The sequence below is a fragment of the Stegostoma tigrinum genome, chromosome 27 (assembly GCF_030684315.1).
Source record: "Stegostoma tigrinum isolate sSteTig4 chromosome 27, sSteTig4.hap1, whole genome shotgun sequence".
Taxonomy (NCBI): Eukaryota; Metazoa; Chordata; class Chondrichthyes; order Orectolobiformes; family Stegostomatidae; genus Stegostoma; species Stegostoma tigrinum.
The window spans coordinates 29,777,041-29,792,339 of record NC_081380.1 but is presented as its reverse complement, the minus strand read 5'-3'; the positions used below and the strand labels follow the sequence as shown (position 1 = coordinate 29,792,339).

Below are 15,299 nucleotides of genomic sequence, written 5' to 3'. Positions count from 1 at the left end.
GATGCTAATTTGACCATTCATTTAGCCCATTCTTTTGGGACAACTCTTCTGCCATTTATTAGTCTTTGGAAAAAACAAAACTAGTTTTCCTTCCCTGCTTACTTATTGTTACATTTATCAGGCAAATCCACCAACCTATGACCGAGTGGAGGATCTTGCATCTTTGTTGTACCTTAATGAATCAAATGTTCTGCATACATTACGCCAACGTTATGGGGGTAACCTGATCCACACTTATGCGGGATCAAATTTGATAGTGGTGAATCCCCTCAGCTCTCCTTCAATGTATTCTGAGAAGGTATGTCTTTCAAGTAATCCTTACGAATATTTTTTATTTTACTGTGGTCTGTTGAAGTACAATATTGATTGCTAAGGCACCATCAATTAACTTAATCAACTGTAGATCAAGTATAAAATATGAGGAATGCATGGTCTAAACACTAAGAGTCATAAAGTGAACTGTTATTTCAATTTTTTTTGCTTTCAAAAAGTCAAATTTGTTTAATTAAACAATTTAAATAAAATGACAGTTTTCCTGGTTAGAAAAAAATGATCAATTAAGCAACTCTGAGTTATGAATGCAGTACTGTGGTGGATCAATAGTACAGACAATTCATGAATGCTGTCATGGTAACATTTCCGTTCTAGGTTTGCTGGGCAGTATTCCAGTGAAGCCATTGCAATCTGGAGGAACAGCACCTTATTTTCAGTTCATGTTCTTTACATCACTTAATATTGAGTTCAACAATTTCAGAGCATGAATACCGTCCGCCCTTTTGATTAATGCCTTGCTCCAGGCACCCATGTAACTAGTTCCACTCGCTCCACCTCCCCTTTTATCAATACCATGAAATTTACAGTTTTTCAGCTTCCTTTTAGTTCTGAAAGAGTCATTGGAATCAATACATTAACTCTGCTTCTCTTTCCAAAGATGCTGAGTTTCTTGAATATTTTACGATTTCAGATCTCCAGCATCTGCAGTATTTTCCTTTTTCTTGAGTATTGCATTGGCTTCTCGTTCATTCTGTCAAAATTCAAAGTGCTTGCCTCGTAGCACTGAGTATTCCTAGAGCAAGAATTCAAGAAGGTGGCTCACCATTGCCTCTTCCAAGGCAATTACAGATGGTCAATGAATGTTGACGTTACCAGCAATGCTCACATCCCATGAATGAATAATAAAACAAAACTGGTTAACACTTAAAATCCTTTCTCGTGAAAATATATAATTGTGATGTTAGGATTTCAAAACCAAAAATTGTCCATTGTTTTCTCAAATAAAAATATAAATTTAGGTGTGCATGTTATTTGTGAGTCTCCAAACAATGCATACATATTAATGTACTCGCAAACAATTTTTGGGACTGGCTTCTCTGAAATGACAAAAATGCTGGACACGGAATGGAACACACAATAAAAATGAGACCAATGTGCGAAAATGGCAAGGATCTTTTCAGTTTGATCTGAACCTGTTGGTATTTTTAAGTTGGGGAATGATTGTGGGAGTGGGAGAAAGTGGCAACAACTTGTTATGTTCCTTTAGAACACGCGTCACGGCAAAATGCAAGTTTGATTTATAGAGTCATACCACATGAAAACAGACGCTTCTGTCCAACTTGTCCATACCAACCGGTTTTCCTGAACTAAGCTAGTCCCATTTTCCTGCATTTGGCCCATTTCCCTCTAAACTTTTTCTATTCATGTACCTCTTCAAATGTCTTTTAAATGTTGTCACTGTACCTGTGTTTACCACTTCCTCTGACTTTTTATTCCACCTGTGAACCGCCCTCTCTGAAAAGTTGCCCTCAGGTCCATTTTAAATCTTTCCCCTCTCACCTTAAAATAATGCCTCCCAAGGTTTGAACTCTGCTGTCCTATCTTTGCTATTTACCTTATCTATGCGTCTGTTGATTTTATAAACCTCTATAAATTCACTCCCCTCGATCTCCTATGCTCCGGGAGGAAAATGTCCAAGTGTATAGACCCTCTCCTTTTAATTCAAGTCTTGCTTGAAGATAAGTGGGATAGCTTGACTTTTTCCAAAAGCTGGCAAAAAGAAGTGAAAAGATGTCACTGTTAACAAAATAAAAATAGGTGAAGGACATCATTTGGATATCATAGTTTATCAATCAGAGGGAAAGCAATTAAAATTCATTAATCTGACTCGGCAGTCTGCATTAGCAGTTCCTGTTCAGAATATGAAGACAAAAATCAACTCTTGTTTCCAACTTCCCTTCGCGCTTACAATATCCAGTCATCCTTTAAGCAGTTTGACCAGTCAGAATTGGTTTTGTTATAACAGGCAGCCAGCTTGTGTCTTATATGAATGCTGAACTTATGTAGCATGATAGTGACACTCATGCAATTAAGGGATGATTGACATTTGAAAACTTACTGATTTTAATTCACCAATCACTTGTGAATAAGAAGTTCCTGAACCTGCTGAAATTTTTGGCCATTATTTTAGAAACTTTTCTTTTGGAAATACTTGTAAATTTCTGTTAAAGGACAACAAAAGGCATGTTCATCTCTGCCTTAAGTTTTAATGGTGGAACTATGGACAGAACTAGAGTTGATTTGTCCACACTTTTATGACCTTTCGTTTACAAGATACACTTTGCAAAAATGCACCTTTTAACCACAGTTTGTTTTTATTTTCGGGGCAAAAGTAAATTCGCAGGTGATGTCCATGAACTGCATACAGTGAATCACAGTTGTAGAGTCTTGGGGTGTACAGCATGGAAACAGGCTCTTCAGTCCAACTTGTTCATACCAACCAGATATCCTACATAAATCTAGTCCCATTTGCCAACATTTGGCCCATATCCCTCCCAAACCTTCCTATGCATATAACAATCCAGATGCTTTTTAAGTGTTGTAATTGTACCAGCCTCTACCACTTCCTGTGGCAGCTCATTCCACACATACATCACCCTCTGCATGAAAAAGTTGCCAATTGGGTGCCTTTTGAATATTTCCCCTTTCATCTTACACCTGTGACCTCTAGCTTTGGACTTCCCCACCCTGGGGAAAAGACTTTGTCTATTTACCATCCATATCCCTCATGATTTTGTAAAACTCTAACAAGGTCTCCCCTCAACCTCCAATGCTCCAGAGAAAATAGCCTCATCTAATTCACGCTCTCCCTATGGCTGAAACCCTCCAACCCTGGCAACACCCTTTGTCAATCTTTTCTTAACCCTTTCAAGTTTCACAACATCCTTCCTATTGGCAGGGAGACCAAAATTGCACGCACACTTAAGAGTGGCCTAACCAATGTCCTGTACAGCTGCAATATGATCTCCCAACTCCTGTACTCAATACACTGACCAATAATGGCAAGCATACCGAATACCACCTTCGCTAACCTATCTATCTGTGGCTCCACTTTCAAGGAACTATGAACTTGCTCTCCAAAGTCTTTATTTGGCAACTGTTCCCCAGGATCTTACCATTAATGTACAAATCCTGCCCTGATTTGCCTTTCCAAATGCACCACCTCATGTTCATCTAAATTAAACTCCATCTGCCACTCCTTGGATCATTGGCCCATCTAATCAAGATCCTGATCTACTGTGAGATAACCTCCTTCGATGTTCACTACGCCTCGATTTTGGTGTCATCTGCAGACTTACTAACCATACCTCTGACCATATCCAGATCATTTATGTCAGTGATGAAAAGCAGTGGACCCAGCACTGATCCTTGTGGCGCGCCACTGCGCCAGGGTTTCTGTAAAGCAGTCCTCCACCACCAGCCTCTTCTATCGTTGAGCCAATTTTATGTCCATATGGCTAGTTCTCTCTCAATTCCATGTGATCTAACCTTGCTAACCAATCTACCATGAGGAACTTTGACACCTTGTCTAAGCCCATATAGATCATGTTCACCACTTTGCCTTCATTAATCCTCTTAGTTACTGCTTCCAAAAACTCAGTCAAGTTAGTTAGCATTCAGTTTACATGTAGGACAAATGTTTATGGTGCTTAATTTAAAAAAAAATATTGAATTTGTGCTTCGTTGAAATCAGTTGTGCTGTCATTTTGAATTGCTGTTACTCATTCCAAGGTATGAGTGCTTCTTCACTTCACTGGAGTATTGTGAGTTAACAAATCCTCACTTGCAGAGTGTGGTTTAAGTTGTAGCTGTTCTAATTATTTTTTGGTGTAACAATCAGAATAGGGCAAGAATTGTTTTAACATCACCCATTTAAAATTGCCTAGGAAATTTAATTCTATTTTATTTCAAACAGCCATATGTGAAAATCTATGCAAGCAAATGCAATACATTGATGATTGCCTTGTTCTAAATACTTTGGCACTTTCCTTGGTGATATACACAAAATCTCTTGTATTCATTTTAGGTTATGCACATGTTTAAAGGATTACGTAGAGAAGATACCTCTCCACACGTATATGCTATCGCGCAAGCTGCCTACCGAAATTTGCTAACTACCAGGCAGGACCAATCCATTGTTCTGTTGGGCAGAAGCGGCAGTGGTAAAACTACGAATAGCCAGCATCTTGTTCACTATCTGATTACAATTGCTGGGAGCACAGGAAAAGTTGTGACTGGTAGGGAAAAACTAATTAAAAATTTAATCTGTCTGAAACTTGGTATTCCTATTATAATAAGTAGTTGAAATGTAAATCCTCCATTGTGTTATTTCTGGCTATGTTCAGTTGTACATTTGTACAATCAAATCTAAATTTGATTTTTATCAATACTATTTTTGTACATTCAAAAAGGGAAGAGAACAGACCCATGCTTCTGCAAATACTCGTATAGCACTAAAAACCTGTAAAATTGGAGCAACATTGCATTTATATGTTAGCTTGTAAATATCCGATAAGAATGTAGAAAAGGTGCATGCTACCTTATCATCACCCTTGATGACTTCTTCTCAGAGGAAGCGAATTCTGGATTATTATCTGAACCAAAAGCAAATTGGGAAAAGATAACTAATTCAGAGAGTTGAATATATATTTCAAAAAAACAGGAGGAAATGCATTTTGATGAAGCACTGTACAGCAGAAAGAGAGAGCTTAGCCTTTGGATGGGGGTTTACTTTAAACTGCACTAGGACATTGCTGGGGAATCAAATACCTAGGGTTGTGGCAAGGATTTTAAACTGAATAATTGAGTGGAAATTTACCTAGAGTGGTTTAGGAATTACCAGAAAAGGACAAGGCAGTAAATTAGGGTATTTTTATGGTAATAACCAGAGTGGGAGAGAGAGGACAAATAAGAATTCATGACAGGATGGAGCAATAGATCACGCAGATATTTACGAAAAGGACATGATATTAAAGCTGTGATAGACACATGGGATGTAGTCTTGTGGGCCTGATGGTGGGAATTGAATGTAATTTGGAGTGTTAGTGACAAACCAGAGCCTTGTCACTCTTGTGCCTTTACTGGAATTAAATTCTGAGCCAGCAGCTGCATAGCCAATTGAGGCACCAAACCCCAGAAGTCCTTCAACAGCACTTTTTAACTGCTGTGAGTGATTGTCCTTTTAATTTTGAAAGTTCTTCCTTCTTGCCTGGCAGATCCAGGCAGGGGTTCCTTAACTAGAGTCTTAACCGAAGTGGAAAGTCCACTAGCACCTAGTCAGCTAGTAGATTGTTGGAAAAGCCTGTGGACTTCCTTAACTTATTCAGCTGTAGATTTCCCTCTTGGAAGTATTCCCACAGTTGTGGGTAATTTACCTTTTAATTTGGCTACTTAAGAAATCTTACAGACAATCGAATACTGAAACAATTATTTAAACTTTATTGCATGTAGCAACCAAAAATAAAATCTCTCAAGTAAGCAAGTTAAGCCTCACAAATCAACTTGATTAGTGCACAATTAATGGTGGAATTTAGCTATGATTCCAAGCAACCCTGTCTGTCTCTGGATATGTCTAGAGTTCGATCCTTGTGCAGTGTTGTTTTTTGGAGTTCTGCTCCTGAGGAATTCTGGAGTTGAATTCTTATATAATTTTCCATCTGTCAAATTTGTGGTGTGACATTACTGGTGATCCTTTAGATTCTTCAATGTTGATTACTGCTCTGGAACCATCAAGTCTGCAGCTTGCCTTCTTAAACATAGCTTCTTTATTCTTATTGCATTTAGCATTGACTGTTTGTTTGAAGACACAGCTTTTCTGTGATTAACTCCTTAAGTTCTCCTGCAGGGCAGCCATTTGTCCTTGTGACATAACTTATGGCTGCCATTTATCAAGCAGTTGTTAAAACAATTTTTTGTTTTTCTGGCTTTCACTTCTCCAACTCCTGGACATATAACTGTCCTTGTCCCTTAACAGTTTATTCCATACAGAGTTGCTGCTGATTCCTTCAGTTCTTGAGCAGTTATTAAATCTCTGAAATTTACACTATCACGCCACTTATTCAGAAAATGGAACTTTTTGCTGTAATTGCAAAGTGTCAAGTGCTGAAAACTGAATGCTCTAAGGTATTTAGCATTATGAAAGGAAAGGAAAAGGAGGTTGGGTATCCCTGTTCATGAAGGATGGGGATTGATATCATTGTGACAAATTATGGTGGCTCAGAACGATAGAGATAAATAACCACAAAGGAAGGAAGTCACTGGTGGGGGTAATTTATAGCCCTTAACATTACTTACTTATTCTGTGTGAAGTGCCTGAATGTACAAACTGAAAAATTGTGTGCTGTTTTAATCAAGTTCTAGTTTTGATGAAACAATTCAGAAGTAGCCTGCAAGATGGAGGGTGTTCATGATGGTTTCTTAGAAAATATTTAAATAAGAAATGGGCCTATTTTAAATCTCATAATTTTCAAAGAGACAGGATTAGTTAATAATGTTTAGAATTGATGTTTATTTAAAGGTGAAAACCTTTGGTCTGAAACTAGTTTCTTAAGTCCTTCATTGTAAAGAAAGGAAATTACAAAGATAAGAAAATAGAGTTGGCTATGGTGGACTGGAAAATATATTAAAAGGTAATGGTATAGATGAGCTATGATAGATAGTTTTAACTCAACAATGACACACAGTCCCTCTTTCTCAGTGGAACAAAAGGGATGCAGTAGGATTTTAAGACTTATACAAAATTAAGAGTGTAAACTATCATATCAGTTAATGGTACACTAGAAAATTGGGAGAAGTTTAGAAGCCAGCAGGGGAGAAATTAGAATGTAAGAGTAAACTAGTAAGAAACATCAGAACAGATTTTATGTATATAAAAAGAGAGTCGGTAAGGTAAACGTGGAATCATTAGAGATGAGTGTGTGGATTACTAATGGTGAAATAAAATGGTTCCTTACGGATTTTTGAAGAAGGATTTTGAGCCTGTGGAAGACAAAAAAAAGCATCCCAGGAATTGTGGTCAGTCCAGACCCCAAGGATGTGTTCATATTCTTCTTTCTAATTTGGATGATTGAAATTGGCACAGAAACTGAATAAAAGGTAGGTAAATTTATAGCTGATGTAAAGTAGGCATGGCAAATGAATTTAAGGATCATACTCAATACTCACCACGATATAGTACATTGTTAACCCTTCCGAGGAATCTTAGCAACTTAGTCAGACCTTTCCCTATTTTAGTAGCACATAGGCAACCTGTTTTGTATCCTTTATCAACTTTGTATATTTAGAAGTATGAGAGTTTAGCTAGCAGACTGATGTCAACTAGGTATTAACAAGTACTGATGTTTTTCCTGCCTGGTATGGCTGTGGATTGGCATATAGACTTCCTCAAATAATTTACTTCTAAATTGATACACCAAGCCATTCTAGCATGCAATTAATGCCTTGTCAAGTCATGTAGTAAAAGCTATGCCAGGCCAGGAGGCCAGAAGATTAACTTCTGTCCCAAAGAAATTCATTGACTGAACTGAAGCTGTATTCTACCTGATGACTTATGTATTCACATCATTTTATTAGATGTTACATTGAAAGCATTCTGTCTTTTAAGCCTTCACTAATATCTGTCTTTCTGTTATGTTTTTCAAATGTATAGTGGAGAAATGGCAGGCTGTGTATTCTGTTTTGGAAGCCTTTGGTAATAGCAGTACAAGTATGAATAGCAATGCCACACGTTTTTCACAGATCATCTCACTTGACTTTGATCAGGCTGGTCAGGTGGCTTCAGCTTCTATTCAGGTAAGAAGTATATAACCCTTTAGCCCATGTTTGCTGTGTGGGAAAATATTCAGACTGTGAATAATGACCAGCCCAAGTTTTTAATGGATATCCCATTTGTTCCTTTGCAAACTTTGCCAGAAGGTGAGCCTTCAGAGTACGATGTACAAAGAAATTGGTCTGGCCTTTTTATTTATTCTCTACTCGCAATGAATTCCAATGGATCCAAGATACAGCTATCCATATCGTCTTCAGCACTAAATTCCACTTGTCCGTTGCAGCTAACTAGCCCTCATTTAGTAAACTGAAATCCCTCGATGACAACACTTAGCTTGATTTTTGTCATTTTTTTTCCACTTACACCCAGTGCTCTTCTAGTTCTGTTCTTTAAATATTCCCTTCTTCCTTCACTTCATAGCAGGCTCTCAGTAACCTCAGCCCTACACTTGAATTTTATCCCTCCTCTTCACTTGTCCTTTTGACTGACCGATTTGTTTGATTGGAGGTAATTGCTGTTTTGGATAACAACAAGTTTATCTACAAGTGTACACAGAGAAAACCACACTTCGAGATTGCATCCCTGATCCTAATTTGAATCTCACATTTATACATTTTTACTATCTCATTGGTTCCATAGGCTTCTTGAGCATCATAGGACTGCAGGATATGTGCAATTGTTACAGGGCTTCACACTTCCCAGATAAGTCTCTGTTTAGTGCATTGTAAATCTAAACACTCCTATCTAAGAGTATTGGATCTCTTTTGACCTACTAATGGGTCCCCTGACGGTGTGCATTCTGCAGCAGTGGAGTCCATCGCATTTTAGACAGTGACCAGCCAGGGCAGTCATCTCATCCCCAAGTTAGATGATGCTTGTGGCTCTACAACATCAATGGGGAGCCTCTCCACTTTGTGTTGTAAGAGTGATCTTCTCCTGATCCATCTGTCACTATATAGCACTCCACTCGATTATGATGGTTCCTAGCATTTGCATGTATTCCAATCATGAAGTCCCTTTGTGTGCATTAGGGTGATATATTTTACCCCATTCTGTTTACTGTAGCTAGTCTGGTTTCAAATTAAATGATTTGATTGCGATACACGTTACAGTTTCCTATCCCCTCGTTTGCCTTCAGCTATGTGATGTACTTTTTTTGATTATGCATTCTTATGTCTACTGTTCCTACTACAACAATGTCTTTTGAATTTAAGATGAAGGAAAAATATATGTGACTTTATACACTTGGGTGTATTTTGCAAGGCATTGACACGGAGCTTCATTACGTGCCATTGTGGTTTTGGGAATCATTGCTGTGGTATTATAATTGTTTTGAACAACCCATTTGGGCATACTATGATATGCCTGCAGGTAAGTGAAACTTGAACCCAGGTTTTTTTGGCTCACAGGTAGGAACTCGAACACCTGGACCACAAGATATTATAGATATTTTCCAATCAATTGTTCAGAGATGTTCAATCACATCTCTGGAACAGGTAGTACTTCAATTTTGGCATTCTGGCCTAGAGTTAGGGACATGACCACTGTGCCATATGAGGCCAGATGTGTTCAAAACATTTGCAGATGATTCTGGTGAAGGATACCAGTCTGTAGTTTTATAGCTGACCTTTTCTAGCTATTTTCTAATCAACCTTTTCAGAATGGCTAATACATATGGAGTAGATGAGACTTGAACCCAGGCATTCTTGGACCAGAGGTAGGGGCAGTACCACTGTGCTACAAGTCTTGTCTCAACCCTGTACTTGTGTGTAATGAGGCTCACAAATTGGTCTCACTGAATCCTAGAAAGATAGGTACGGTCCGTTAATTTAGGTAAACAGTATTGATTTGATACTTTATTTTAAAAAAAAGGATATTTTCAGCAGTTCTTTTTTATTTTCTTAGACTATGCTTTTGGAGAAACTCAGGGTGTCTAAGCGTCCAGACAATGAAGGTGCATTCAATGTGTTCTACTACCTGATGGCTGGTGCTGACAGTAGTCTCAGGTACAGAAATAATTTCAAATCTCCTACTTGTTTTGATTTTGTGTGGATGATTATTTTATCTTTTATCCCTGTAATTTCTTTCTGTTAATAACAAAATTAGTAGAATTTTTAAATAGGGGTTGACCTTTGACCCTAATTGTGACTTTCAGCATATTATTACTTGAAGAATCAAAACTATTCTAATTACTATTATAAGAATATGTCCAAACTTTAGAATGAAAGACAAATTGACCTGAAATGAGGAATGTTACCAGTTGTTGCCCTATGATTTAAAACAGTTTTGAATATTTTGGCCCACAGTCAATGGTTTCTTTGATTTTTCTTTTTTGCAATCTTTCCGTAAATTGAATTGTTGGAAAAGTTCTGTTTTACAATCCTTGAGTAAAAGGATGGATTTACTTTTGGGACTCCTAGAAAATGTCAATTTGATTGTCATTCTGTGGATTATCGTGGAAGTTGTGAATATAATGGGTTCCACTTCTGCAGCGAGAATGATTTTTTTATTTAAAATACATTTTTAATAGCAATAGGTTTAAAAGTTAGAACACAAATTCCTTAATCCCCAAGATAACACATTGAGCATGTCCTTGTGCCATGTGAGTGTGTTTTTAGGTTAAAAGGAAACCTTCAAAATGCATAAATATTTTCAGTTAATCTTGGCTGATGACTGGAAGCTGCACTTGCAAAACAATTTCTCAGATCTCACTTTTTCTTCAACTCTTATTGGATGTGTTTCTCTTGGAATGTATTTCTTAGGTTTGCTCTTTGTTCTCTACTTTCAGGCAGTTTGACTCTCTGGTAACGTCGATGCATATTGAATTTCAGTTTGTAATTCTGTCATTGACTAGGTAGTTTCAAATCTAGTACCAAATCCCCTGCTACATCATACTAATTTTTAGAGAGGAAAGAGGATAGGGTAAAGTAGATGGTATGTCAAATATGAAATGCCTTTAATACTTCCATAGGTGCCCTTTAGCACTTTGACCATGTAGCTATAGTAGGATGTAAGTGGTAGTATTCACTGACAATTTGATCAATTCACTATCAGAGAGTAACATAGTAAAAGCAGTAAGGAGCATGGTATTGAAGCCAAAGATTAACCGTAATGTCACTAAATGGCAGAGTGGATTCAAAAGGCTGAACATCCGATTCCTGTTTCTATTTTTTGTGGTTTTGTGTGACATAAATCTGTCTCCTTAACATCCATGTGCCTACTTGTAGTGGGAGCATGATCATAAGTGGATATCCCAATTAGGTTTCCCATCTTTAATCTAGGGGCACAGAGGCCACATTTGTAAAGCTCTCAAAGTTTCTCTTCCTGGTGCAAATATCTCGTGACTGACTATCAATCCTGCTGAATTGTTTGGTTTCAGGTACTTAGCAGGTCAGCTTGTTTAACCATCCAGAATCACTATAACATATAGCTATTCCAAATATGGCCAAAATGTCTGAACCCATCATGCCTTATCGAAACGTCTTGTTGTAATCTTGTAGGTTGAAACAATTTATTTAAATAAAGAACAGATATTTCCTTCTAATTTTAAGTACCTTTGAAAGAATCCAATTTTACGTTTGTTCTTTTTGACTCTGTATAACCTAAATGTGGTGTCGAATTTCAAGGGGTGTTCTTCAAATTTTTCAAAAAGTGACCAGCCCAAAATTAATGCCTGCTAAGGTACATAGTCTGTGGAGGTCATTTTAATTTTATCTTGAAATTAGTGGAAAGAAAAATGTGTACAATAGATGATGTGCACTCAGTAATGTACATTTTATACTATTGTTGAAGGTTAAAGAACCTCCTGTACTGCTAACTTTGCAGATTTCTATACAAGATCTTGGTTATTCATATTTTTGTTACTCTCAGAACTGAGCTTCATTTGAATCACTTCGCAGAAAACAGTGCTTTTGGAATTGTACCTTTATCAAAGGTAACTGATACTTAACTTATTTTTTGATGTAATATTTAATATTTGCAATCTATATTCTCCAGTTTTATTCTACTCATTCAGTAAAATAATCAATTCAGGAGGAATTCATTTGGAGTTTAAAAGTTGGGAGAGGAAAGGGAAGTGTTAATCTGGTCCTTTGTTGCAGATTTGTTTCTGATTCTTTTTAGTGCAGTAAGCTGATGGAGTTTAGATGTACTTAAAATATTAAGTAAGATAACTATGCCATTTTTAAAGACACTGATATCAGGAAAAGTGTGCATGGACTTTGGGCAGCCGAATAAAGTTTTAATTTCCAATAATGGACATAGTTGATGTATTCAGTAACAAAGATTTATTAATTTGAAAGTATTTAGTGTAGCTGTGCAGAAAGTTGAAGGAAATTGGAATACATGAACTAGTATCAAATAAAAGGAAGTGCTAGATCTCCAGGCACAAATACATAAGATAGATGACATAAAATTTAAAGGCAGTGTAACTGGGAGATGAACAAAAAGTTAAAGTACTGTTGAAGATAGTGAGAACTGCTGATGCTGGAGTCAGAGATAACATAGTGTGGAGCTGGAGGTGCACAGCAGGCCAGGCAGCATCAGAGGAGTACAAAAGTTGACGTTTCGGACCGGGACCCCCCTTCAGAAACTGCTGTGTTCCTCCAGTTCCACACTGTGTTATCAAAATACTGTGGAAACTGGAAATCCAAAGTAGCAACAAATCCTTTGAAGAACATTCTAGAGAGAAGTGACAAGTTAATAGTCTGGGCAAAATCCCACCAGAACATCTTGTCCTTCTAGGGTACTGTTTGCATAGAATCTGAAGGATTTTAAATCATGGCTACGTTGAACTATCAATGAAGGGAAGTATTGCACCCTTTGCAAACTACTAGAATATCTTGTCCCAGATACTCCTTTCAGGTTTGGATCTCCCATTTCTGACCCTAACTGGGCAAAAGTTCATCCACTTGCCTTTATTGTACTGCACTGATGATTTGTGGACGAAGGTTTCACGTGACAAGCTTGTCTAGGAATACACAAGTCAAGCAATGAAGAAAATCATCGGAGAAACTTCATCACTTTTTGTAGCATGTTGTGTGAAATTACTCTTCAGAAGCTGGTATCCTGTCACTAATTCACTCTTTATTTACATGTGGATAGTCCTTGACATTGGTCCAGCTTCTTTAGAGCCAGTTATCTGAGTGAACAGAACGTCTGACACTCCTGTTTATATCTGTGTCAGCCAGGGCTCCCCGATTGGGAGTGTTAATCTGGTCCATTCAGGGAACTCGTATGAGGTCCACCTGGCTGACCTTGTTACAGTCCCTACAACTGTGACTATGATTTAAATGTCTGACAGCATGACCAGCCATTTTGACAATTCCTGTGAAAGGGTAAATATGTAATGTAAGTGTAAGAGATAAGATGCCAGGGTACCAGCTTACTGAACAGGTACTTAGGATAAACTGGCAGAAAATAAGATCTGCAGATGCTGCAGTCAGAGTCAATATAGTGTTGACCTGGAGGAAGCCAGCAGGTCGGGCAGCATGAGAGGAGCAGGAAAGTCGACATTTTGGGTCAGAACTCTTTACCAGATTGGTGAGAGTGAAGGGAGCTGGGAAATGGAGGGATGAGGGGTGGGGCTATGGAAGGTAGGTTGAATGGTGATAGGTGGATGCAGGTAAGGGGTAGTAGGGATTGGCAATTGGGAAGGGTGGGGCGGATAGGTGGGAAAGCAGATGGACAGGTTGTGTCAGGTCAAGGAGGCAGGGATGAGAGGGTGGGTTGGATATGGGATGAGGCCGAGGGGGTAGGGAGATTTTGAAACTGTTAAATTCTATGTTCAGGGCATTGGGCTGTAGGCACCCGAGGCAGAACATGAGGTGTTGTTCCTCCAGCTTGCGTGTGGCATCATTGTGGCACTGGAGGAAGCCCAGGATGGACATGTCACCAAGGGAGTGGGAGGGGGTGATGAAATGGTTGGCAACCAGAAGGTGGTGTTGATTGCAGCGTATAGAGCGCAGATGCTCCACGAATATGTTACCAAGTCTGCAGCTGGTCTCACCGATGTAGAGGAGGCCACATTAGGAGTGATGGATACTGTAGACCAGGTTGGAGAATGTACAGGTGAACAGCTATTGGATTTGGAAAGTTTGTTTTGGGCCTTGGTTGGGGCTGAGAGGTGAGGTGTGGGGACAGGTGTAGCACCCTCTGCAGTTGCAGGGAAAGGTACTGGATGTGGTGGGGAGCGTGGTGTGGATGAGGGAGTTGTGGAGTCATCAGCCCCTACGGAAGGCAGATGTCGGGGAAGGGAAATATCTCTTTAGTGGGGTTCGATTGCAGGGGGTGGAAGTGGTGGAGGATGATGCTCTGGTTGTGGAGGTTGGTGGGGTGGTATGTGAGGATGACCAATCTCCACTACCCCCTACCTGCATCCGCCTATCACCATCCCACCAACCTATCCCCCAGCCCCATCCCTCCTTCCTATTGATTTCCCAGCTCCCTTCCCCCTCCCCAATCCTGATGAAGGTTCCCAACCCGAAACGTTGACTTTCCTGCTCCACTGATGCTGCCTCACCTGGTGTGTTCCTTCAGTTCCATGCTGTACTGATGAGGATAAGCTGGGAGTGTTGGATCTGCTCAGGGAGTTCTCTGGTCCAAGTGGGATTGAAATGTCAGATAAGGGTATGATCAGAGATGTGGTGTATCACTCCTGGGTTGGAGGGGGTGGTGGTGTATCAACAGGGGTGCGATCAGGGGCCTGGGGTGTGTTAGGTCTTGTTTTTAAGATGAACTTTTGACAGTAATGAGTTTGGAAGGGTGAGAGGAATCATTTTAATGCTCAGGAATTATTGTAAGTTTTTAACCAACTAACGTCTGAGTGGCAATTAATGTGAAGTGAATTAGAACCTCTGAATTATCCAGATGGAGGGTTCCAGATGCGGGGGAATAGCCCATCTGGAAATTCAGTTTTGCAGACAGGTCGTGTGGAGTTGGCTGGATTGCAGATTTGAGTTTGCAATTCCAACCTACTCTGCTGTAACTGCTGACAGGCCATTAGGATATCTGAGTTGAAATCTTGATGGTTGTTCCAAAGCAAAAGTATATCTCAGTCATAAAATATTTAACTTTCACTTTGAGTGGTGACGTATTGTCAACCTTTTCACAATTTACGTAGTGTTTATTTCACCTCATCAGATTGAAGATGTAAATATGGAACACATTGGCAAGTTAACCTGTTATCAAGTAAAGTTGA

The 15,299-nt window shown here is 38.9% G+C and overlaps 1 protein-coding gene across 13 annotated transcripts in view; it reads left to right on the top strand.

The window, feature by feature from the left end:
* myo18ab (myosin XVIIIA b) overlaps positions 1-15,299 on the top strand; it is a 300,129-nt gene that overhangs the window by 120,176 nt on the left and 164,654 nt on the right. For all 13 annotated transcript variants that reach the window (XM_059655209.1, XM_059655208.1, XM_059655207.1 and 10 more), the window contains 5 exons: positions 122-298; positions 4,361-4,571; positions 7,982-8,124; positions 10,007-10,107; positions 11,972-12,035. In XM_059655209.1, the coding sequence (XP_059511192.1) occupies positions 122-298; positions 4,361-4,571; positions 7,982-8,124; positions 10,007-10,107; positions 11,972-12,035 (696 nt within the window). The remainder of the gene's footprint in view (positions 1-121; positions 299-4,360; positions 4,572-7,981; positions 8,125-10,006; positions 10,108-11,971; positions 12,036-15,299) is intronic.